We start from the raw sequence: 25,785 nt of genomic DNA on the forward strand, positions 1-25,785 counted from the left end.
TCAAGTGTTGCGAGCTGTCCACTCATATGCAAAGCATTTGATCAAACCTAATCCAAATGTCGTGTACCTCCCCGAACATCTTCAAGTCAACAAGTACTGGTCATAGTTCGAGGTACAATAAATTTCCCCACTTAAGTAAGTTCTTGTATTACTGTAATATATCATGATTTAGATATGTGGTAGTTTATTGAATTTTTGGAAACTTCCTTGTCAAAGATGTGTAGGAGTGATTGATAGCACACACATGAGCGCCTGACCTCCTACAAATGTGACTCAGGCACACAGGAGCCATAAGAGTACAATAACAACAAATGTGTTGTGTGTATGTAACATGTACATGCAGTTCACTTATGTTCATGTTGGGTGAGATGGTAGTGCTAATGACTCAAGGGTGCTCGAGGAAGCAATCAATGACCCAAAGCATGGATTCCCATGGCCACCAATGGGTACTATGCATTACTATGACTTTAATACTTATTCTGAGTTTGTTTTATGTTTATGCAAGTAATAACTGCGTACTGGATCGTTGTGTATGTGTAGGATCATACTATGCATTACTGTGACTTTAATACTTATTCTGAGTTTGTTTTATGTTTATGCAAGTAGTAATTGCATACAGAATCGTTGTGTGTGTGTAGGATCATACTACCTGGTGGATTTGGGGCTACCAGTTGGCACTAGTTTTCTTCCCTCTCACAAGTAAACTAGGTATCACGCTCAAGAGTTTCGCTCGAGTAATAGACGACCAACATCGAAGGAGTTGTACAACTATAGACACTTGGTCTTGCGAATGGTTATTAAGCGATTTTTTGGAATGCTGAAGGCTCGTTTCCCCATTTTAAATTTAATGCCAAACTTCAAGTGAAGTAGGCAGCGTTACGTAATTGTTGCGTGTTGTGCTCTACACAATTTCATACGCATTAACAATTGGAGTGATGAACTGTTCAGCATAATAGGGGAGACTGTTGTCAAAGGCAGTGAGACCAATAGCGAAGGCAATGGCAATACTAGAGTATCAACTAGCTCAGCAAACCAAAGACATATAATGGAAATGTCAGATGCAACGAAGAGACTAATGGCCCAGTTTAGGGACGATATCACTGACGCAATGTGGGATGATTATGTTGCCCGTGGCAATTGACCATTTACTTTGCTGCAATGTAGATGCTATCATTTTGCAACGTAATTGTTTTGGTACCCTATGTCAAGCAATTACCATTTACTTAAGCGGATGTAGAAATTAGTTAAACCTATAACGTTACTGCGTGTAGATACATGGGTTGTAATATATTCTCGCATAATTATGTAACGTAATTCTAATATATCAATTGTTATAATTATCAGCATATTTTGGAACAAGTCAGCATAATTGCATTTCACTGACCCAAAAGCGATGAATACATGGCATACTAGTTTCCACAATATATGTTCGCAGATATTGTTATTACCATAACAAATATATTTGGAGCATCAGATATAAAAAATATTGCCACTACTATAAGGAAATTTCACATTACTTAACTGCATGCTATGAAATGCATATAGTAGTACACTGTCCAAAACCCAATAAAATATATAGCAACACAAGCCAAGGCATGTAATCAATATAAAACATAACAGACGTGACCATAAATAAAATAAAGGCAGGCACAGTTGCATCTAGCCATGACCCCCAAAAACAGTAAAGAATACAAAATAAACCCCAACTACAGTCCAAGACATAATTAAAGCCAGCCTATACTTATAGACTTTGTCTTCAATAATCTAGAGTGTGAGCTTAGATTTTTCAACCTTGTGCTTAGCTATCCTTTCCCACTCTCATGCCTCTGCTTCCATTGCATGAGCCACATCCCTCTCATTTTTTGCAACCGCTGCCTCATCTGCTGGCCTCGTAAACCTTTCCCATACAAGTGGTGCTGTTGCACGGCCACATGGGCATGTGTTTTTGTCCAACCATTTGAAGAACTTACATGCCTGATCGAAGTCCTACATACAAAATTCATACCATATATATGATGGTCAGCAGAGATAGTAAGAAGATGACAATGCAAATCTATTACAACACTAGTTTGATACAATACTAACCAACAACCAATATTGACATCCATAAAACCTCCTACCAAAATTATGGAGAGATAGGGAGGTTCTTAGCACACACCGATTCATATTGCACATATGTCCATTAGAAGTGGAATCATAACTGGTGGTAGAAGACATTGTTTGTATCACCCCCAACAGTAAATGAAAAGCTCATTCAGAACCTAGAATGACAAAACCCACGTAAACCATATTAATAGTTAGCATGACACTTATATAAATACCTCCTAAATGCAAAAGAATATTCAGCAAATACAGATAATGTACTAACTCCCAATCTCAACTGTGTCTTCTCTTTTTTTTTTCCCCCTTTTGGAAAAGAAAACTAAATGAAAATAATAATAAGGGTGCGTTTGAATCGACTTCAAACGCATTCCGGAAATGATTTTCCGGAAAATAGGTGTGTTTGGTTGGTCCGGAAAATTCTATTTTCCGGAAATTGAAATCCGTTGACCGAAAAAATTAGCCTTTGACCACGGAAATCAATTACCGGCTCTATTTTCACTTCAAAGGATTTCCGGAAAAGAGAGAGAGAGAGAGAGAGCGCGCGCGCGAGGGAGAAGACCAGTGGGCGGATCCAGACACAAGCCATAACCCAGATCGCGCGATCGCGATCTCGCCGGCGGATCGCGATCTCGCCGGCGCGATCTCGCGAAGGCGAGATCGCGATCAACGTCGCGATCTCGCGCCGTTGATCACGATCTCGCCTTCGCGAGATCGCGCCGGATCGAGATCGCGATCGACGGCGCGATCTCGGATCCGCGATCGCGATCGACGCAGCGAGATCGCGATCTCGGATCGCGATCGCGCCGTGGATCGCGATCGACGCAGCGAGATCGCGATCGCGCCGTGGATCGCGATCGACGCAGCGAGATCGCGATCTCGGATCGCGATCGCGCCGTGGATCGCGATCGACGGCGCGGTCGTCGGACTGAATTTGTCGCCGTGGATCGCGATTTTTTCCTGGGTTGTGGGTTGTGTTTTTCTGAATTTGTGTTTTCCTTTCTTTTCCAAACAGCATAAAATATTTTCCGGAAAATTTTTTGAAGTGCAACCAAACACCATGAAAACATTTTCCTTTTCCGGAAATTAGCATTTCCGGAAAATATGTATTTTCCGGAAAACGTTTTCCAGCAACCAAACACAGCCTAAAAGAAGGGCAAATATGCATGCACCAATGTGTGCTATTATGGGAAAAAGAATATTGTTTTCCTTGTGCCTATTTACTATGTCTAAATTGGTAAACATGAAAACAAAAGCAAAAGACACCAATGCTTGCAAGCTTGATTTAGAGTCGTAATTACACCACAATAACTTCACAACTAGTTTTTCATCCTTCTGTTCCTGCAAGTTAGCATGCATGTTAGGGCATGGGCAAATCAATCTTTATAACACATCACACATCAATTTTCACAAACTTACAGCATAATTATTAATATGGTTCATTATGTTTGGTGCATAATGTAAGTTATGTCATTGATAGGTCAAGTGAAAGCGATATTGCTCTAATCAGAATTTACCAATATAGGAAGTTGTGGAAAATGAAATTAGATTACCATAGCTCCGGTTCTTCAAACACAACTTAAAAAGCAATCTATAGCAACAAAAATCAATGGAATATAGATGTTGGGGAGCAATATTTTCTGGTGGGGATATAGATGTTGATTACATTGATTTGTAGGTAAAATCAATGTAATCAACATCTATATCCCCACCAGAAGTCAATATTCCTAAGAATGGCATGCTGCTACCCAACATCAATCTATGGTAGCAAAAGATAATGCAATAACTTCCCCACAATTATTATTACATTACACCCATATTTAGCAAGAGATTCGAAATGGGGGAAAAAATTCACCTTCTTGAACTTACTAGAATTTGGCATGCAAGCAAAGCCATATGTGTTAATAGTAAACAAAGCAGACCCATAGCATTTCTAACTAAACAATGGTAATCTCTAATTAAAGATTTTTTCATGATTCAGGTCCCAGAAAACCCAGATTGAGCACCAAACAGAAACTAACAAAACCCAGTAAAATTAAACTTAGAAATCTAATAAACATATCAAGTCAGACCCACTTGAATTCAATCAACATCAACTGGAAATTTAACATCAAAATCCATAATCCCCCTAAGGAAATCTAAAATCCAAAATCCAAATTCCAACATCCAAAATCCAAAATCCATACAAATCACTACGGATAAAAAGAAAAAGGAAATGAGTGATAGATCAAGCTTTGAAAGTAGCACCTGTTACCTCAAATATTGCTCACTATTCAGGTTGCCCTGAGTTCTAATTCGCTTCTCTCATTTTCTTCGGGTCAGAGCATATTTCCATGATGACTGATAGGCGCCACTAGGTCACGATGGAGGAGATCGACGCCGCCACTACACGTCGGAGGAGATCTTGCAACACTGGGTGATGATGCACACGAGGTAGGAGGCGTTGGATAATGGTGGAGATCTGCACCGCAGGTCCAAACTTTGATTTCCTTCACTGGGTTCGTTGAGAGTTTTGGGTGAATAACAAAGCTGAAGGGGAAAAATAGAATGAAATGAGGTGTGAATGTGTGTGAGGTGGGTAGGCTAACTGTGAGCCTGGCATGGTGCTTAGGTACTAAGTCCCACGAAAAGTAAAAATTTTTGAGTTATCAGAAGTTGGAAATAAGTGTCAAACATGCCACCTTAGGAAGTTGGGGTATTTTGAGTTATAAGTGATGAGTGATGAGTGAGGGGGTAGTGGGCATCCAAACAAGGCCTAAATCACATGGTAAAGGTTGTGTATCTATCCAAACTAAAGTAGCTGATGATATGCTCGGAGTGTCTCACTAGGCTAGTATTTTTAGAGATAAGGAAGGAGTGTCATGTGAGGACAAAAAGACCACATTGAGCAAACTTAAGTTGGAGAGAGTGAATGGCCCGATAGTTGGGAACTCTAAGGGTATTGTTTTGAAATGTAAGTCTAATAATAACAACAGTGTGCTAGATAGCAATAAGGAGGTGGATTTCAGCAAAAAGAAAAAGCTTGATGAGGATGCAAAAAGGTTAGGAATTTTTTTTGGTAAACCAATTTGGATTGGCAGAGGTTGCGAAGCAGTCTTGCTAGGCATTATAAGTGTCCTAAGTTGAAACTATTAGGGTTTTGGGAACCCTCAAATAGTTAAAGCCTTACAAAAGGTGATTCAAAATGAGGTTCCCAGTTTGATCTTCTTAATAGAGACAAAAGCTAATCTCAAAAAAATGAAATATGTGATGAATAAAATAGACTTCAAATATGGTTTGGTGATTCTGAGTGAAGGTAGTAGTGGCGAGTCAGCAATATTGTGAAAAAATGAGTTATTGGTTCACATTCAACACTATTCAAAGTGGTATATAGATACCCATCTAGATGGTGGTCCGAATGTTGGGTGGTGGCGCATCACAAGATTCTATGGTAATCCAGAAGCCTCAAAAAGAGAATACATATGGAAACTCCTCAAGTTCCTTCATCAAGGTAATAATCTACCATGGATGGTTGTAGGTGAACTTAATGAAATAATAAGGATGAGAGAGAAAGTGGGAGGGGGAGTTAGAGCTGCAAAACAAATGGAGAATTTTAGGGTCACTATTGATGTGTGTGGGTTGAGGGATTTGGGATATGTTGGTGTTAAATTCAAGTGGAAATATATAAAAATAGATGGTACTCAAATTAGAGGGAGACTTGACCGTGCCTTAGGATTTATAAGTTGGCATAATCTGTTTCCAAATGCTAGAGTTTTCCATCTTGCAAACTCTACATTAAACCATTCTCAATTATCTATCCATTTGGATAAGAGTACCATGCAAAGGAAGAGGAGGCAGAAACATTTCAAGTTTAAATCTATGTGATTAAAAGATGAAGGGTGTGAGAAAATTGTGTCGGGGGCTTGGGAGGAAGGTTTAATGTCTAGTTTGGAATTCTCATTCTTAAAGTGTATGTATGGATCTATGTAGATCAAGATTAGAGGTTTGGAATAAAACTAAATTTAGGCATGTGCAAAGAAAGATCTCCAAAATCCATAAACATCTTCAATGTCTTGAGAAGCAATATTCAATGCCAAATATTATAAAAGTTACATGTGATACAAGAAAGGAGTTTAATGATTGGCTTGATAAGGAGTATGCTATGTGGAATCAAAGATCAAATATTTACTTGGCTTCAAATGGGGGATAGGAATACTTCTTTCTTACATGCTAAGGCTTCAAGTCATTTCCAACGCAATAATATTGATGGGGTTTATGATGAAATCAAGTTTGGCAAGTGGAGGAATCCGAAATTGGGAGGGTATTTCACATATATTACTCTGATTTGTTCACAACTTCACAACCATTTGATATTGAGGGTATTTTAGATGCTGTGCAACCAAAGGTTTTGGGTGAGATGAACCATATGTTGACAAAGGAATTTCAGGCTTGTGAAGTTTCTCGATCATTGAAACAAATGTATGCAACAAAATCCCTGGGCTGTGATGGTACGCCTCCCTTCTTTTATCAGTAATTTTGGACAACTATTGGTAATTGTGTAACTAGAACTGTGTCGTATTTTCTTAATCATGGGAAAGTTCCACCAAAATTTAATGAGACTCACATTTCCTAAGACAAAGAACCCCACTAAAGTTACCAAATATCTTCCAATTAGTCTCTGTAATATGGTATACAAATTGGCCTCTAAAACTCTTGCTAATATAATCTATAGAATTTTACCGTCCATTATAAGTAATACCCAAAGTGTTTTTGTGCATGGTAGGTTAATCACAAATAATGTCTTGGAAGCCTTTGAAATTATGCACCATATTTGCTAAAAGAGAGAAGGAAAAACAGAGGAGGTGCCTTTGAAACTAGATATGAGTAAAGCATGTGATAGGGTAGAGTAGGTTTGGTTGGATAAAATTATGGAGAAGTTGGATTTTGATGGTAGATGTAGGGAGTTGATGATGCAATGAATAACTTCCGTTACTTATTCCATGAAGATTAATGTTGTGCCTCATGGTTGTATAAACCCTTCTAGGGGCTTATGCCAAGGGGACTATTTATCTGCCTATTTGTTTCTGATTTGTGCAAAGGGGTTTTTGACTTTAATTATAAAAAAAAAAAAAAATAAAAAAAATAAAAAAAAACTAGCCGCAAACCCACACAATTGTAGACAACTTATTTTGTATTGCTTACGACTCGGGCCCCCATTCCCCAATGACAACATTACTTTGAGGCACAAGGTTGATTTGGGCCTTAATCTCGCAAAGTCTTGACTTGAGGAATTATTTATGAAAGAAATAACTTATTTTTGGAAAAGAAAGGCAACTGGAAACCCGAAGTGTGCGTATGCATACATATGCACACGCACACTTGAAGCATGCATACGCATACTTAAGGTATGCGCACGCGTCTAAGGTTCCAAAAATTATGAAAGAAAAGCTTTTTGGAAATAAATTTGTGTAGAGAAAATCCCCAATGATAACATTACTTTGAGGCACAAGGTTGATTTAGGGTTTAATCTTGCAAAGTCTTGACTTGAGGAATTATTTATGGAAGAAATAACTTATTTTTGTAAAAGAAAAGCAATAGGAAACCCTAAGTGTGCGTACACATATATGCGTATGCGCACACACACTTTAAGCATGTGTACGCATACTAGGGTATGCAAACGTATCTAGGGTTTCAGAAACTATGAAAGGAAAGCTTTTTGGACAGAAATTTGTGTAGAGCGAATCCCACATCGTTTAGGAGCTACACCCCTATTTTACCACTATAAAAAGCCATAAAAGGCACTTTTCAGAGGAGGACAAAATATACAAGATTCCCTAGAAAAAAGTGAATCAAAGAGGTAGTTTTTCATACAAAATATCCTCAAGTCAAGTTTTACTTGGTTAGGACCTATTTTGGTCTTGGCCTTTGAGTTCTAAAGCTTACTAACCTTCTGATTTTGTTACTGATTAGATTGACTGAAAGGAACGATTAAATCAAGCTCTAGAGAGTTCTTGTGTTGAGGTAAAGGTTCCAACTTTGGCTCTTCACTTTCTTTTGTTTTTGTTTTTGTTTTTTTGTTTTTTGCTTTTTTTGCTTTTTTTAAATACTTTGATATGTTTGTGTTAGCCTAGGTTTCTTCTATGTTTGTATTATAAGCTTGATAGGTTGTTAGTTTTCTTATTTTGCTTTGTTTTTTATTCTGTGTTTCTGGGTTTGTTTTTGGGTGGGTGTGGTAACAACTGGGATATGCACGCATACCCTATGTATGCGCACATACACTCATGCCCAAAAACCTAGATTTTGTTTTCTTTGCTTTTCATTGGTTTTTTTTTTCACATGTTTAGGTTCTATTTGATTTGTTTTTCATATGTTTAAGTCCTAGGTTAGTGGTTTAACATTCTTTGTTTTATTTTTGTTTAGGAGTATGATTAGGGGTTGTATCTTTGTTAAATATCATAAACATGCATTGATGCATAGGTGTTGTAGTGCAGTGAGGTAAGTCATGCATAAATCACATGAACATCCATTTGAGCGTTTGAGCATGAGTTGCTTAATATGCTTGGTTGAATGCCATGAGTTTTAGTTTAATGCTTGAATGCTTAGGAATACTCATTTAAATCTGCCTTGTGATGTTGTTGCCTTTAATGATTTATATTTAATGTCATGATAGATGAATACTAGGTTTGGAGATGATATTCCATGTTGATTGCTTTAGATGCATGTTAGAGTGTGTGTGAGTCTAGAATAACATGTTAGACAACCCTTTAATGAGGTTAGGATTTGGACACAATGAGTGGAGGCCAACCCATGGGTAGGGTAGGGTTGGGTACCTAACACATTCCTATCCCCATACCTAAACTCCGAACATATGCTCTGGTAAAGATCAGTCCTTCCACAAGGCCACTATATTTATGGCCCCTAGACCTAATCTAGATGGCGAATCCATTTACACCCTCTGCCATGGTCCACCCTAGGCCAAGGCATACTTTGCACGATTGGAAAAACCATTCCAAACTAGTCACGGGTGCTTGCGCCCATAGTGATGTGTGGGATATATATATATTATGTAATGGAGTGCAATATATAAAAAGTAATTACTTCAAGTATTGTCTATTAATTTTAAAATATTACTACAAGTATTTTTTATCTTTTTATCCCTACAAATATATCATTCAATTTTTTTATTAATATTTTTTTAAGGTGAACCATATTCTTCTAACTTTTTTTTGTAGTGTGTTATATTTCCCTAATATACAACTAAACTTTATAAGTTTCAAATTTATTATTCAAAATTTTCATCTCTTCATGATAATCAAGACTAATCACAAAATTACAATGTTATCTTTACCAAAATTAAAATGAAACCAAATGACGATTGTGTTTTGATATAATCTCAAATGTATTAATCAAACAATTGGTAGGAATATTCAAATTCATAATCATGTAGATTGTGTTTTGATATAAACTCAAATTCATATTTCCAAAAAAAACTAAGTATTAACCCAAACCAAAATTCAACCAAAGCTATAAAAGGGAGAGAGAAGACTTTGTGATGGGAAATTAAAAAAAATAAAATACCAAAACACATTTAAAAAAAAAATTAAAAAAAAAAAAAACCATCAACCTTAATTAGAGTTATAAGAAAGAACAAAAATCCACCAAAAGAAAGTAAAGAGAGAGAGAGAGAGAGAGAGAGAGTACTCACAGTTTTTGTGTGGAAAACAAAATATGGATTAAATGAGAGAAATGATATCAAATTTATATAAAATAAAATGGGAAGAAAAAGAGTCAAAATATAAGAAAGAGAAAATGATGAAGTGTAGCGCTAAAGTAGAGAGTAGTAGATGAGATAAAGAGGCAAAGAGGGAGGGGAAAGGTTGGAGGAATTGTAATAGTAGGTGTGGACTAATAGGGAGAAGAAGAGGGTTTTTTTTTTTTTTTTTAAAGAATAGGGTGAAGAAAAATTTTAAAAAGAAAAGAAGAGGTACAAAATACGTGGAAGATGTGGCTCATCAGAAGTGTAGCAACAATGAATGTTACACTTCAACTTTTAGATATATATAGATTTGTGGAGAATGAGTTTTTACATGGTGTTATGGCTTGTAGTAGAGGCTTTTGTCTTTCTCTTCTTCTTCTTTTTTTTTTTCTTTTTTTTTTGCAAATGACAACTTAATTTTTTGTAGAGCCTCTTTTGAGAGGAATGTGATTCTTTGCAAAAAAATTATTGGAGTTTATAAGAAAGCTTCAGGACAACTATTGAACCAAGCAAAAACATCATTGTTTTGCAGTAAAAATACTCCTTTGGACATCCAGGAAGAATTCAAAACTAAATTTGATGCAAAAGTTATATGTCAACATGAGAAATATCTTGGGCTTCCTTCTTTGTTGGGTAGATCTAAACGCAAAACTTTCTTGGATTTGAAGGAGAAGTTGGCAAACAAGCTAGTTGGTTGGAAGGAAAACTCTTATCCAAAGCAGGTAAGGAGATTTTGATTAAGGTTGTTGCACAAGCAATTCCTACATACACCATGAGTTGTTTCAAGATCCCTATTCTTTTTGTGATGAAATGACTAGTATGGTTAGGAATTATTAGTGGGGATAGATGGGTGACGAGAAGAAAATGACTTGGAATAGTTGGGAAAAACTGTGTTCCAAAAAGCCAAGGTGGTATGGGTTTTAAATTACCAAAGTAGTTCAATCTAACTTTGTTAGCTAAACAGGGTTGGAAACTTCAAAAGGAAACTAATTTTCTTGCCTACTGAGTTCTCAAAGCCAAATATTTTCTAGAATGTGAGTTTGTGGAAGCTTCTTTAGGGAGAAGGTTTTCATATCTATGGAGAAGTATTATGGCTGCACAATATATTGCCAGAAATGGGGTAAGATGGGGGGTTGGTAATGGTGAGAATATTATAAGATGGCGGATTGATGAATATTGCTAATTGCAAGGTTAATGGTGTGGCACCAATAAATGGGTTGGATTTTATGCCCTATTTATTGCGTTAGTAACGAAGGATATAAACAATCAAATGACACTATTTTTTAAATTGGATTTGGTGACAATAATGGTGGGTTAACACTTTTGATCTGCGAGGTCCAAGGTTTACTAAATGTCATAGTGATTTAAAAAAATCTATATCTATATATATCTAAAAGCTGAAGTGTAGCATTTATTGTTACTACGCTCCAATTAAGCCACATCAACGTCCACGTCATTATCATTTTTCTTTCCAATTTTTCTATAATTTTTTTTTTTACATTTACTCTCTTTTTTTAAAAAAATATTTACACTTTCTCCAACCTTTCTCTATCCCTTACATTTTCATCTCCACACTACCCTCTACTTTAATATCATTCTTCATCTTCCTTTTTTTTTTGTCCTTTCTTATTCACAACCTCTTACTATAAATTTGTTATTATCTCTTCCATTCTTTACATACTTTTCCCTCACTAAAAAAAAAAAAAAAAAAAGGTTCTCTCTCTCTCTCTCTCAATTTTTTGGTGGATTTTTTTATTTTTCTTTCATCTTTGCTTTAGGTTGATAAATTGTTGTGTTCTTTAGAACTTTATATTGAGCTAATGTGATTTAGTTTTGTGATTTAAGTTTTTTTTCTCTTTAATTGTTAATTTTATTACATGTGTTTTTCTTTAAATTCTTAGTTTGGGTTGCTTTAAATTCACCTTTTTTTTTTTGTTGAGAAAATTAAATTCACCTATTTAGTTGTTCTATATAAGTTATTTTTGTACAACATGACATTTGTTCTATGAAATTCCTTTTAGCCTTGATATGTTATCTTTTCATTTGATTTTATTTTCTCTCCTCATCTACAGTGATTGGCTTCTAACAAAAATTATTCTATTTATATATTTAGAAATCTATTTCTTCTTAATTCCAATAGTTTAAATTTTGTATGGGCCATAAGGAACAAAGGGGTCCATAATGCATTCATGTTCTCCTTGTATCATGATAAATCTGAGTAGTTGAATAGTGTTTTTTAATTTACCACTATTACATTTTTTTTCCTAAAACCTACATACCATCAACTGTAACACCAAATAGATATTTCAAGGTTCATTTGCATGATTACTTTGCTGTGTGGTGAGTTGAAACATTGTTGGGTAATGATGTACGTTAGATTGTTTATGTAGCCTCTTGACTTGCAAAGGGTAAGTACTAATTTATGCTAAGTTTTTGTTTTTGGTATTCTTTAGAGCTATAATGGTTGATAGGTCTAATAAGGCTCCATTAATTTATGCGAGGCTTCAATGTCACCCAAATGACAAGCAATAAAACAAGACAATACATGTTCATCTTTCAGGTTTATTCTTTCAAAAAAAATGCTTAACTTTCTGGTAACCACCAATTCATTTTGTTAACTCAACATCATAAAGAAACTTTAATTTAGTTATATGGATAGAGTTTATCTTTTTTCATGTTGCAAAATATATATATATATATTCAAGCTAAAATCAATAGCACTACAACAATTGACCATTTAAATTCAGCCATATCCTCCATGTCATTAAATTATTAATATTTTCTCTCATTTTTTTAATTTTTAAAAATTAAACATACAATGTTTTAATTAAATACAAATAAATAAAAAATTCCTTATAAAATCATACTCTTTTTTTTTTAACAACATTTACACTTTCTCCAACATTTCTCATTCCTTTCACATTTTCATTTCCCCACTACCCATCTACCTGAATATCACTTGTGGGGGCCGATTAATCAATAACTATCAAAACCATGTGAACTGGGCCTGTGACCCATCCAAGGACGTTAAACTATCCGAGGAGACCCATATAAGATTATGAGGGGAACCAAATGAAAAGAGAAGTAGATATCACATGAGATGGGTACAATATGCGTCTGAGGACAAAATCCATCTCGGCCATATGTGTCCGAGGACGATCTGAACGCCGCATTGTCACAAACACACTTCGGAGTTGTATTACCACAAAAGGTGGGACATGGGACCAAGGGTAAGAAAGAAAAGATAAACAAATATCTTTAACAACAGCTGCCTCCACATTAATTGCCTCTCAATCAACTCTCTGGCCACATTAATGTGGAGGTGATACCTAAACAGTGATGAAGTAGCCTTACAGTTGCTGGTTAGAGGTTCCAGAAGGTGTTGGATGGGACAGGAAGGGATCCCCCGAACCCAACCTACACGTGTGTGGTGAAGATGACACCAAGAGGGCAGTATATAACATGGAAGAATGCGTTAAGAGAAAGGGATCGGAACTTCTAAACAAGGGATGTCCAGTAGAGAATCTTATGAAGTAAAGAACTTAGCTTGTTTCAAGGAGAGATTGATCGTAATATTTGTGCTAATCCATCCAGAAACGTTAAAGTTTAATTGTTTTTCTTTTAGATTTGATCTAGTTCTTTTATATCCACGCTCTACAAATTTATTGTTTGGGCCTTTAGCAATCGGACCCAATACGAGTTTGGGATCGTTACAAATTGAGTCCTTACATCACTCTTTATCTTTCCCTTTATCTTCATTTTTTCTTTTTTTGTTTCTTCTTATTCTTATCCTCTTATTATAAATTTTTTGTTATCTTTTCTATTCTATATTTCTATGTATAATTTTCCCTCACAAAAAAGGTTATTTCTCTCTCTCAATTTTTGATGGATTTTTTATTTTTCTTGCATCTCTGCTTTAGTTTGTATTTTTAATAATTCTACTTTAAGTTGATGCAATTTAGTTTTGTGTTTTAAGTTTTTTTCTTTTTTCTTTTTTATTCTCTCTGATTGTTAAATGTTATCCTATTGCATTATAAAGAATATAATATTATTTTATTACATGGCATGATTTGGATAATTTTATCATATAAGAATTTTACATAAGTTACATAAACAATAGTGAAACAACAACAACAACAACAACAACAATAATAATAATAATAATTGTGGGGCTAGTGAATTCGCGGCCCAGGCCCGTTCTGCATGGGAGCTCAGGGGCTACAGCCCACGCCGAGAAATAGCCATTGCCGAGGACAACCTCCTGCTCGGCACCTCATGAAATACTTGAGGAAAGGGAGAAACTGAGTTCAGGGGCAGGGTAAGGGAAAAAGCTACCAACATCATCATACCAAGCACTGTATCTGACAAGTCCACGCTCTGAGACCATACCCTGTAACTTTCCCAGCGACACCAAACCATACTAAAGTATGGGTTGACAGGACAGGTCTACACCCTAAAAAAAGGGTGAGGCTTACACGTGAACTTGAAGGAAGAGAAAAACGTGGATATAAAAGGAAGAACTCCCCAGAAAGAAGGGGGGGGAGAGAGGGAAGGATACAAGGATCCTTGGACAGCGTTTAAGGACAAAAGTCCTACAACCCACTCCAATGGGGGGCTTAGCTAGTCAAGCAAGGCCCACCCATACAAGAATTTCCATGGACGCCATGACCAAATCGTCCACCTGCGCCCAATGTCATGCCATTCAAGCCCACTCTCTACAAATCATATTGTTGGGGTCCATTGCACGCGAGCCCAACGTTACTCTTGGGCCGTTAAACAAATCGTGTCCCTACAATTGGCGCCGTCTGTGGGGAGAACTTGTGTCTCGACAAGTGAAACAGTAAGGGATGGAAGGATCAGGTCCGCGCCAAACCGGACGTGCAGAATCTCAACGACAGGACAACTTTGTAAACCCCGAATGAGCGAAGGACCAAGATAATCAACAAGAGGGCAGTGTGAACACCTCTCACACGAGTAGAAGCCGCTCAAAAGGGAAGGATCACGCGTCCCACCAGCACAACGAGCGGAAGGCTCTACAGCAAGAAATTGACGATTTGAAGAAGAGGCTGCGTCGAGCCCAGCGAAAACGTCCTTCGCCTGTTTCGGACACTAGCAATGGTGAGGACGGTGAATACCGACGAAGGTCGAGAACCCCTCCGAGCGAGACGTTCTCCTATGAGGAAGAACGGCCTCACAAACGCGGTCGCAAAAGCCCGTCTTACCAAGGCCTGGTCAATGACACCATGAGTAAGGCCCTGGACCGAATCTCCCAGTCGCCCTTTACCCGTAGAAAAGAGAGGGCGGTGCTTCCTCGGCGGTTCAATCAGCCAACGTTTGCCCTATACAATGGTCGAACTGACCCAGTGGAGCACGTGAACCAATTCAACCAAAAGATGGCCGTCCACTCCAAGGACGAGGCGTTAATGTGTAAGGTGTTTCCATCCAGCTTGGGACCCCTAGCAATGAGATGGTTTGATGCCCTCCCACCGAATTCCATTGATTCCTTTAAACAGCTGACGCAGGCTTTTGGTTCCCGTTTCATCACCAGCACTAGAGCCCCTCGGCCCCTCGATTCCCTCTTATCCTTATCCATGCGAGAAGGAGAAACGCTGAAAGCCTACTCGGACAGATATTGGGAAACGTACAACGAGATAGAAGGGAACTACGATGACATCGCCATCAGTACATTCAAAAGGGGCCTGCCGACAGAGCATGGCTTGAGAAAGTCTCTCACTGGGAAACCAGTCACCAGCGTACGACAACTCATGGACAGGATAGACAAGTACAAAAGGGTCGAGGAGGACCAGCAGATTGGGAAGGGAAAGGCGAAGGTTGTCCCTCAGGAGAGGAGGGACTTCAGGTCGGACCGCTTGTGCAGCAGCAACAAGCCGAGAAAAGATTATATGGAACAATCTGGACCTACTAGGGCTCAGGTAGTCCACGCTGTGTTCCGAGAACCATTGCACGAGATCCTGGAGAAAGTAAAGCACGAACCGTTCTTTCAGTGGCCGAACAGGATGGCAAGCGACCCCTCAAAACGCAATCAGAATCTATACTGTGCGTATCATCAAGAGCCCGGTCACGCCACTGACGAATGTAGGAACCTGAAAAACTATTTGGATCGGCTTGTCCGAGAAGGAAAGCTAAGGCATCTGTTGCATCGCCCTGAGCAGTCAAATGTCGAAACCAGACAAAGCGCATTGAGGCCTCCTATAGGCACAATAAATGTCATTCTTGCCGCACTTGGGAGAACCGATTTCGGCCCGTTCAGAGTGATGTCAGTGGGCAGGTTCCCGACAGAGCCAGGCGAAAAAGGATCCAAGAGAGCCAGAGCGAGGGCCCCGCCATTAATCGGGTTCACGGAGGAGGATAAGGAAGGAACTATTCAACCCCATGAAGATGCCCTAGTCGTGACGCTCAGAATAGGAGGTTATAACGTGAAGAGGGTGTTAGGTGATCAGGGTAGCGCCGTGGAGATAATGTACCCAGACTAGTATAAGGGGCTAAACTTGAAGCAGGAAGACCTGTCGCCATACAATTCACCCCTGCTTAGCTTTGAGGGAAAAGTCGTCATCCCGAAAGGCATGATTAGGCTACCTGTGCAAACAGACTCAGAAGTAGTGGAAGTGGACTTCATCGTGGTAAATGCATACTCCCCCTACACAGCTATTGTGGCACGGCCATGGCTTCATGCACTAGGGGCTGTGTCGTCAACCCTGCACCAGAAAGTGAAATATCCGTTAGAAGGTCGAATTAAAGAGATAGTAGGGGACCAAGGAATGGCCAGACAATGCATGGTGTCGGCAATTTCTCGAAGATCAAGCAGTGGACCTTCCACTTCAGCCGGGAATAGCTTATAGCAATCAAGGACCCCGGTCCTAACTACGGGTAATGGAGGACCGGCCATGGAGGTGAGCTGTGAGGAGTTGGAGAAAGTGCTCATCGGATCAGACTCCGAGAAGTTTTTCCAAATTGGCTCGGAATTACCAGCACAGGAGAAGTCGGCGTTAATTAATTTTCTTCGACGAAATGAGGACGTATTCGCCTGGGATCCTTACGAAGCCCCCGGGGTTGACTCAGACCTAATACGCCATCACCTAAATGTTAATCCGGCTATTACACCGAAGAAGCAGCCTCCCCGGCGCCCGTCAAAGGAGTATGCGAACGATGTGAGAGAGGAGGTCGCAAAATTGAAGAGAGCTGGGGCTATCAAGGAAGTATTCTACCCCGAATGGTTGGTGAACACAGTCATGGTGAAGAAGAAGAGCGGGAAATGGCGGGTCTGCGTGGACTTCACGGACTTAAACAAGGCCTGCCCAAAGGATCCTTTCCCGATGCCGCGGATAGACCGACTGGTAGATGCAACTGTCGGGCATCCCCGAATGAGTTTTTTGGACGCTTTCCAAGGCTACCATCAGATATCCTTGGCCGCCGAAGACCAGGAAAAAACTGCTTTCGTCACCCCAGTTGGCAACTATCATTACAAGGTAATGCCCTTTGGCCTGAAGAATGCCGGGTCGACCTATCAGAGGATGATGACTAGGATGTTTGAGCAACAGATGGGAAAAATTATCGAGGTGTATATAGACGATATGGTAGTAAATAGTAAATTGGTGGCCGACCACATCAGAGACCTCGGCGAAGTGTTTCAAATCCTGAGAAGGTACAAGCTGCGACTGAACGCATCCAAATGCTCATTTGGGGTGGGATCGGGGAAATTCCTGGGCTATATGGTAACCCATCGGGGAATCGAGGTTAACCCTGACCAAATAAGAGCCATTCATAGCATGCAGCCTCCTCGGAATCCCAAAGAGGTCCAGAAGCTTACCGGCATGATAGCAGCTTTAAACCGTTTCATCTCCCGCTCAGCGGACAGATGCAGACCTTTTTTCCTCCTATTGCACAAATGGAAGGGTTTTGAGTGGACTGAAGAGTTTGATTTAGCCTTCCAACAGCTCAAGGAATACCTCGCCCGACCACCAATCATGTCCAGTCCCGACGCCGATGAGGTGTTGTATGCATACATCGCAGTCGCCGCTCATACGGTGAGCCTAGTGCTAATCCGAGAGGACAACGGCACGTAGCGGCCCGTGTATTACGTAAGCAAATCGCTACAGGAGGCGGAGACCCGGTACCTCCCCCTCGAAAAGGCAATATTGGCCGTCGTGCAAGCTACAAAGAAACTCCCCCACTATTTTCAGGCACATACAATAGTTGTGCTAACCCAACTTCCACTGAAATCAGTCCTCCGTAGCGCCGACTACATAGGAAGAATAGCTAAATGGGGAACCATCTTGAGCGCCTTCGACATTAGATACATGCCTCGCACCGCCATTAAGGGTCAAGTCCTCACTGATCTGGTAGCTGAATTCGCGGAGCCCACCTTAGAAGGGATGGAAGTGTCGGGATCACCGAGTGCCGATAGGAGATTGGTCGGCACGATTTCTCTACAAGAACACGATAAGTGGAGAGCATACATCGATGGTGCAGCAAACCAAAAGGGCTCCGAGGTGGGACTCGTTCTAATCTCTCCCGAAAGTATAACCTTGGAAAAGTCGTTGAGACTGGGATTCCCGGCAACGAATAACGAAGCCGAGTATGAGGCACTGTTGGAGGGGATGTCTATGATCCGGAAGTTGGGTGGGAAATGCGCGAGCATATTCTCGGATTCGAGACTCATAGTAGGGCAAGTAAGGGGGGAAGAGAGGGAAGGACACAAGGATCCTTGGACAGCGTCCGAGGACAAAAGTCCTACAACCCGCTCCAATGGGGGGCTTAGCTAGTCAAGCAAGGCCCGCCCGTACAAGAATTTCCATGGACGCCATGACCAAATCGTCCACCTGCGCCCAATGTCATGCCATTCAAGCCCACTCTCTACAAATCATATTGTTGGGGTCCATTGCACGCGAGCCCAACGTTACTCTTGGGCCGTTAAACAAATCGTGTCCCTACAATAATAATAATAAAAATATATGTTTATGAGATAACTCTAAAAAATTATCACGCGCTATGCACGGGTCTGCAACTAGTTATGATAAATTGGGATAGGTAAAATATTATTTCATTTGTTCCAAATTATTGGTTGTGTATTTCATTTTGGGATGTCCCAAAAATTTTTCTTGTTTCTAAAATTAAAAGTCTAACATTTATTGAGTTTCCTATCATGCCTACTAAACACAAGCATTTTAAACAATAAAATTTTTTAGAACTTTGTTTAGACCCATTTTGGAAACTTCTATCTTTTTAAATAAGACTCAATTTGGAATTGAGCTAGTATTTTTTTTTTTTTTTTTTTTAGAAGACGCCATAAAAATAAATAAGAAAGAAGAGTTAATGAAATAGTCAAAAAATTTGTAACTTAATAACATTACTTAAATCTCTTTTTACAAAGACAATCAGGGTCTCGAATCTCTCATTTCCCACTTGTAATAATAATTTGAATTATAATAAATGAAATGAATGACCCATCCAAGCGTCCATCCAAAGGATTTGATGCCTGGTTTTTTTTTTTTTTTTTGAACTTATGCCTGGTTTTACCAGTCTTCGCGACAAGATCAGCATGATCAAACAGAGTTGGTATGATTTTTTTTTTTTTTTTTTTCCTTTTTTTGAGAATGACAGAGTTGGTATGATTTGGCTGCGCACAATGTTGTCCTTTAGAAAGGGGATTATTTACAATTAATGATTTGCTTTGACAGAAGAAGCTTTATTTAATTTAATGATGACACTTGTGCATTGACCATAACAGAGAACTAGCATAATTGTTCGTTGACTATAATAATATTTCTAATCTCAAAGACAAAGTAATAATGAGGTGAAAATCACTCAGCCAAAAAAAAAAAAAGGTAATTACGTAAAATCTGCTGATTTAACGACCCATATTATTAAAGTAAGAAAGCCCATGTTGATTAATGATTATGAATCTGGGACCCTCACCCACCCTTGTAAGTATGAGAGTTGTGTTTTGAGTCATGGTGCTTTAGTTTTTAATGCTGTGCCCGCATGAATAGCCCGAGCAATTTCGATAGTTCCACGTTATAGAATTCAGATTTAAGTGGACTAGGACAATGATAGTATGAGCCTTTTTTTTCCTCAAAAAAAAAAAAAAAAAAAAAAAATTCTGTCTCCTTCCTCTGGAGGAGAGAATCTGGACAGATCATTTCTTTTGCTTGATCCGTTGACCATTTTCATTTTGACTGCTACAGCTTCACTGGTCCAAGACATTGGCTAATTGCTAAGAGAAATAAATACTTGAGTTCTCTAGATTAGAGGTTTGTTAGTTTTTTCACCAATTACTAAATCAATTATCAGACTAAGCTATTAATAGGCCTATCAAATACTGCATAATTTAATTATGGATTCTTATTAGCTGAATAATTGGTTTTTTTTTTTCTTTTATGGGTTCTGTAAGGTTGAATTTATTCAACCATCTAATTGGCTTTATTCCGTGCCAAATTTGCTTGTAATTCAGCATTTAGTAATCCTGTATTTAGGTGGGATTGATTGTAAGGGTAGTGAGTGAGATAGAGTGAAGATTGCTCAAGAGTGTGCAAGAAAACAGAGTGTCGCGGCTGGGACTCGCGGGTGGACTCGCGGCTGCAAGTCGCCAGAAGCTGCACACGTGCCAAGCATGCTGGAAGATGAACAGTCATGCTAGCTGGAGCACTACAGGACAAAACAGGACAACTGGCCATACGGTTAACTCGCGACTGGAACTCGCGACTTGGTCAAGCCGCGAGCCACCCCTGTTTTGGAAAAACCTGACGTTTCACATTCCTCTTCACTCCAGTATAAATACCCTTTTAACCCACGATTGAAAGAGGGCTTCCAGAGAGAATTTTGAGAGAGAAACCCTAAAGAAAAACAAGATTGTTTCACACACAATCCCTACCTTAGAGTCTCATCAAATTCCCTCACTCTCTTCCTCTCCATTGTTAAATCCTTGAGAGGCATTATACCAAACCTGGTTCTCACCATCATCATCTCTGTGAGACAGTCGTTTGGAGTTCTGGGAAGCAGTTAGGAAGGAGCCAATCTTCATTGGTTAATGCTACGGTGTAGTAGCGGAATCCGGAAAGCTAGAAAAGAAAAAAGTTCGGCGCAACCTCGTTGGAGCAAGAAGCTTGGAGGGCTTAGGTGCATTGGGTAGATTAGGCTTGGAGGGTCTATTGCTGTCCTTGTATCCCAACTGTATTTTCTAGTGGATTGATTACCGCTTGGAGGGCGGCGGAGAGGTTTTTCGCCGAGGTCTTCGGTTTCCTCTTCGATAACACATCTGGTGTTATCTCTGTGTTTGCATCTTCCTTCCTCTTTATCTCTGCCTTTACATTATCTGCTGTGGTTTATTTTGTTATGGCTTAGATAGTTGTTTAACCAATTCCATATTATAGCATATGTTAAGTTTCCGCACACTAGTTGTTTGACATATTGCTTGTGTTGGTTAAGTTGGTTTTTGGGGGTCTAAACGTTCAAAAGTGTTTTTGTACACGTTTTTGAACTCTCAAGTTCAAGTTAGCTCAATGAATAAGGTCTCTTTGTTTATGCCCAAAAAGTAGTTACAGCAACTTCGTAACACCCTAATTAATGTTTCTATGTTCAGTTCCTAATTGCCACCTACTTATTCTTTGTTCTTAAATTTTCAGGTGAAGTTCAAAGATGACCTTAAAATCATACAAGATATCTCACACAGCATACTTGTACATTCACTTCACTATGATTTGCAATGATAAAAGCTCAAAAGCTACAACAAACTCATGGCACAAATTTGAGCCCTCAAGCATGCAAAAGCATATATATTTTAATATCCCACAAATGGCATTGTCTTGCTTGCCATATTCTTAACACCTTTCACTATCATACAAAACTACACGGGGAGGGGATCAAGCTAACAAATTACATTCTTCCTCATGCATTTGGGGAAAATTTTTCAAACTATTTACCTGTCCTTGCATCACTAGCACCACCACCGGTACTACTCATTTCCATGGCAAAATCTTTACAGTTCTGAAAGATCAAACTTACCAGGCATGGCTAATATTCAAGAGGAGTGAGAGGACAGTAACAAGAAGATAAATACAGATCCATGTTGAAACTTCATTCTTTGTAGAGGAGGAAGAAGAAGTTGAAGAAATTGCCGTTGTATTGCTTGCCACAGTTTTGTTGCTCCTGTGTAAATTGCCAACAGGACCTCATGTCAAAAATGAATCATAAGAGAGTGTGTTTGATACATGAAGTGATAAAAGAAAAGAAGGTCATGTCAAATATTGAACTTACCCTGCTGTTAAATACAAGCAACTATCATAGCCTGCACAGTCAAAAAACAAATAATTGTTTAGTGAGTCTAGAAATATATTGCACGGTTAATCTTACACAAAACTATATAGTTACACAGCTCAGTCACTTCAATAAAGTCATCAGGTCAAACTGATAAAATCATCTTAAGCAGCTTGTCAATTTTATAAATCCTATTCAAATTACTTTGCCAGGGCATTTGCAAGCTGAAGGAAGTTCAAGTTACAAGCAAAGGCCATGTCAAACACATACATATGCTTTTCAGAAAATTAGCTGCATCTGTTAAGCAGATGACTGGATGTGCTAGAGACAGGTAAAATTTCTTGTCCCTCAAAAAAGAGGGGAAAAATAGATTTTGAGGATATTCATATGAAAAGAGGTTGGATCCTAATAGTACTCACTTGGGTTCTTATCAACTTTAACTCCATTCCCTCCAAAGCTGCAGGCAATATCAGTAGCCCCATTTTGCTGGTAATAACTGTTGAAGGCATATGATGCATGAGAGATTGTAGTATCTGGCTCATAACAAGGCTGACTAGGCTGAATAGCAGTGCAGTCCACATTCCCAGGACCACAAGCCCAGTCCAAGGCATTCTGCAAGTCCTTTTCAGAAGCCTTACTTGAAGCTATGCACCATGTTGTTCCATTTGAACTGGTAATGTTCGACTCTGTAGTCATTACGGCAGCACCTTTTCCAGTGAAATCCAGGCTATAGACACTTGTCTGGTCAGGATAAAATAAGCCCCAGTTCCTCTCAGATTCCAACCCTGGCTTTCTATTTTCATTGAACAAAGAAAAGACATACACATCAAGCTCCTCTCCAGGCTTTGCAGGAGTACCAGTATTGTTAATGACATGCCGAATCAAATTGGTATTATAGGTCTGAGCATAATCAGGAGTTGCAGCTGACTCCTTAGGTGATCCTTTGGAAGGCCAGCCTGTTTCAGTGACCATGACTTTAATTGTTCTGAAATTTAGAGCCATCAGCGCAAAATAAAGAGCATCGATCTGGGCATCAAACATGTTTGTGTACAGCAAACCAGTGTTTGGATCAATAACTTCTGAAGATGACTCAAATAGAGCATAGTCTAGAGACACATTGTTCGGAGAGTCTCTGTAAGCATAGTAAGGATAAATATCAATCATGAAAGGTGACTGGTTCTCAGCCAAAAATTCCAGCATGGGCCTCAGGAAGAATGCATGGCTACTATTAAATGCTCCAGCAGAGGGTGGGAATGATCGGGATAAAACTCCAAGGGAATGGGTACTTGAAACTTTGATCTTCTTGTGTAGACCAACTTTTCTAAGGGCTGCGAGGACATTATTCATGGCAGGTACCACTAAGGCAGAGACATTATTGGGGCTTTCTGTGACTTCAGCACCGACAGTTATGCATGTGATCTTAGTGGCTGGATAGTAAGGAAGGATGCTGTTCTTCAGCCATGTGTCTGCATTTGATTGGAACTGGGAGAAAGGCAATAAGTCTGAATTTGTAATTCCAATCATAAGTTCAACTCCAGTGTTTGAGAAGGCCTTGAGAACCTGAATATTGGAATCATAAATCCTAACATATTTTATGTTATGAAGTTGAACCAGCTGGGCCACTTTATCAGGTGTGGGGAGGTCATCAGCATTTCTTCCATAGCAAACTCCAATTGTGCTTCCCCTGCATAGATCTGTCACAGAAATTGATTAAATTCAAAGTCCTGAAATAAACTGCTGAGGCATTTCAAACTAAGAGAATAACCAGCAACTACGGCCATCATGATCCACTTAAACAATGGGAGATATAGAAGCTTTTTTATCAAGTAAAAGTCACTTCTTTTTAACAAACGTATGCACAAACAACACAGTAAATTAAAGGGTAACGATTCATTTTAAATGATAATAACACTTAAGAATGTGAGTTAACATGACCTCATGTTTCAACCATCCCATATGACACAGGACAGAACAAATGACTTATATGCAGTCCTTATCCATAAGAGTAATGCTATGAACACAGCAAGTTTCAAACGAATAAGTCCAGCACTAACACTACTTCATTATCTACTACTGACAATTTGCTACCTCAACGGTATTGAAAAGGTTGAGTATGTAGACTTCTGTATCCTTAAAGACACACACCATTCGAGCCTTGGTCACAAAGGACAGCGGTCTTACAGACTACTAAACCCCATTGTTGGGAATTTGGGATGCTAAAAATTTAACAAGGTCATATAATTAACAAAAATGACTTCCAATCAAAAATCATAAGTTCAGAACTACTCTACCACCTACTATAATCATCAAAAGAATACATATGGTATGGTGCATTAGTAACGGAGCTTCTCAAGCACTTAAACTAAAGATGTTCAGAGTTCTAAACTTGAACTTATTGAAGCTTAACTTCTGTTTGGTTCAAAAGCAGTAAAATTAACTCGTGGATTTTCTGAGAATTGAAACAAGTTCAAAAGCAATGCAAATATCATGTGTGCATATAGTCTAACAATAAAGAAAGCTGATAATCACACTGCTTTATATTATATATAAGTATGTCAACTGTTCAAGGACAATTTATAAGGGGTACCCAAACTCAATAATTGCAATCTAGCTGTAACCCACACCCACCCTACAAAATTGCAAAAGTATAAAAGAAAACGATGAATATAGCACAACCCTGTAGACCCAAAAGAAGTTATTAATATTTTGCCCCAAAAATATATAGTATGTAAATAAAGACAGCTTTACCAAGATTAATAGGCTATTATAACAATGGGTTACTAAAGATACCCAGAAAAAAAGTTTTAAGATAATGATAGTCATTGATTAGTGAGCTGAACCAGGCCTTTTTCTCAACAAAGACGTCATTACAACAGCCAGAAAGAACAAAAACACCGACATTTTGCACAAACACTGTTCAAAATGTAGATTTGCTCTAATAATAAGGAAGACCAAGTTGTTGTTGAGAAGCGGAGATTAGTCCCATTAAAGAGAATAAAGATCTAAACAAAGCATCCAAAAAAAAACACAGCTGAAACATTTCAAAGACCAACAAAACAGACATTAATTAAATTTAAACCCCAAGAAGAGAAATGCAGAAGAAGAATCTAGAATAGAGAATAAAGCACGGACCTAAAAGCATAAGCAAAAGTGAAGCTGCAAAGATAAGCCTGAACCCCCTGGCCATTAGGTCTTTCAAGCTAACAATGCTTCTTCTTCTTCTTCTACAAAAGTGATTAGTAACGTTCTTATATCTTCTTATAAAGAATCTAGAGAGGAGGGTAACGGCTCTTTTTCTGTTTAGTAGTCACTAGTTAGTGTAAAAGAAAAGAGTGTAAAACTGTGAACTTGCTTTAAAAGCTTAAAAAGAAGCTTAAGGGGTGATAAGTGTATATCTGTAGGGGGAAGGCTTTTTTTTTTTTGTTGGTTGTGGTTTGTGTCAGAAACTCAGGAGGCTCTGTCTGTCAGCATTGGGACCGGACTTCAGATTGGTTTATGAATTTTAGTTTAGTTAAACGCCTCGGTTCCGCAAAACTTTTTATTAGTATGTCTGTTTCGTTTTCCACTATTGGTACTATATACACATATTCTCTCTCTCTCTCTACAGTCTCACGAGCGACACAAACAAACCCACTTGTACTGTCAACGGTCCACGCCTAGGAGTGATTAGTGACATA

At 38.8% G+C, this 25,785-nt stretch overlaps 1 protein-coding gene across 1 annotated transcript; it reads right to left on the reverse strand.

The window, feature by feature from the left end:
- Nucleotides 1–21,529: 21,529 nt before the first annotated feature.
- On the reverse strand, nt 21,530–25,581 carry LOC126713693 (glucan endo-1,3-beta-glucosidase 13-like). Its single transcript, XM_050413528.1, has 4 exons — nt 25,241–25,581; nt 22,528–23,802; nt 22,109–22,139; nt 21,530–22,000 (listed from the first exon to the last, which is right to left on the reverse strand). Exons 1-4 carry the CDS (start codon nt 25,293–25,295, stop codon nt 21,853–21,855), a joined length of 1,509 nt encoding a protein of 502 aa, XP_050269485.1. The 5' UTR covers nt 25,296–25,581; the 3' UTR covers nt 21,530–21,852.
- Nucleotides 25,582–25,785: the final 204 nt, after the last annotated feature.

Source organism: Quercus robur, chromosome 2, assembly GCF_932294415.1.
Source record: "Quercus robur chromosome 2, dhQueRobu3.1, whole genome shotgun sequence".
In the NCBI taxonomy this organism is placed as follows: domain Eukaryota; kingdom Viridiplantae; phylum Streptophyta; class Magnoliopsida; order Fagales; family Fagaceae; genus Quercus; species Quercus robur.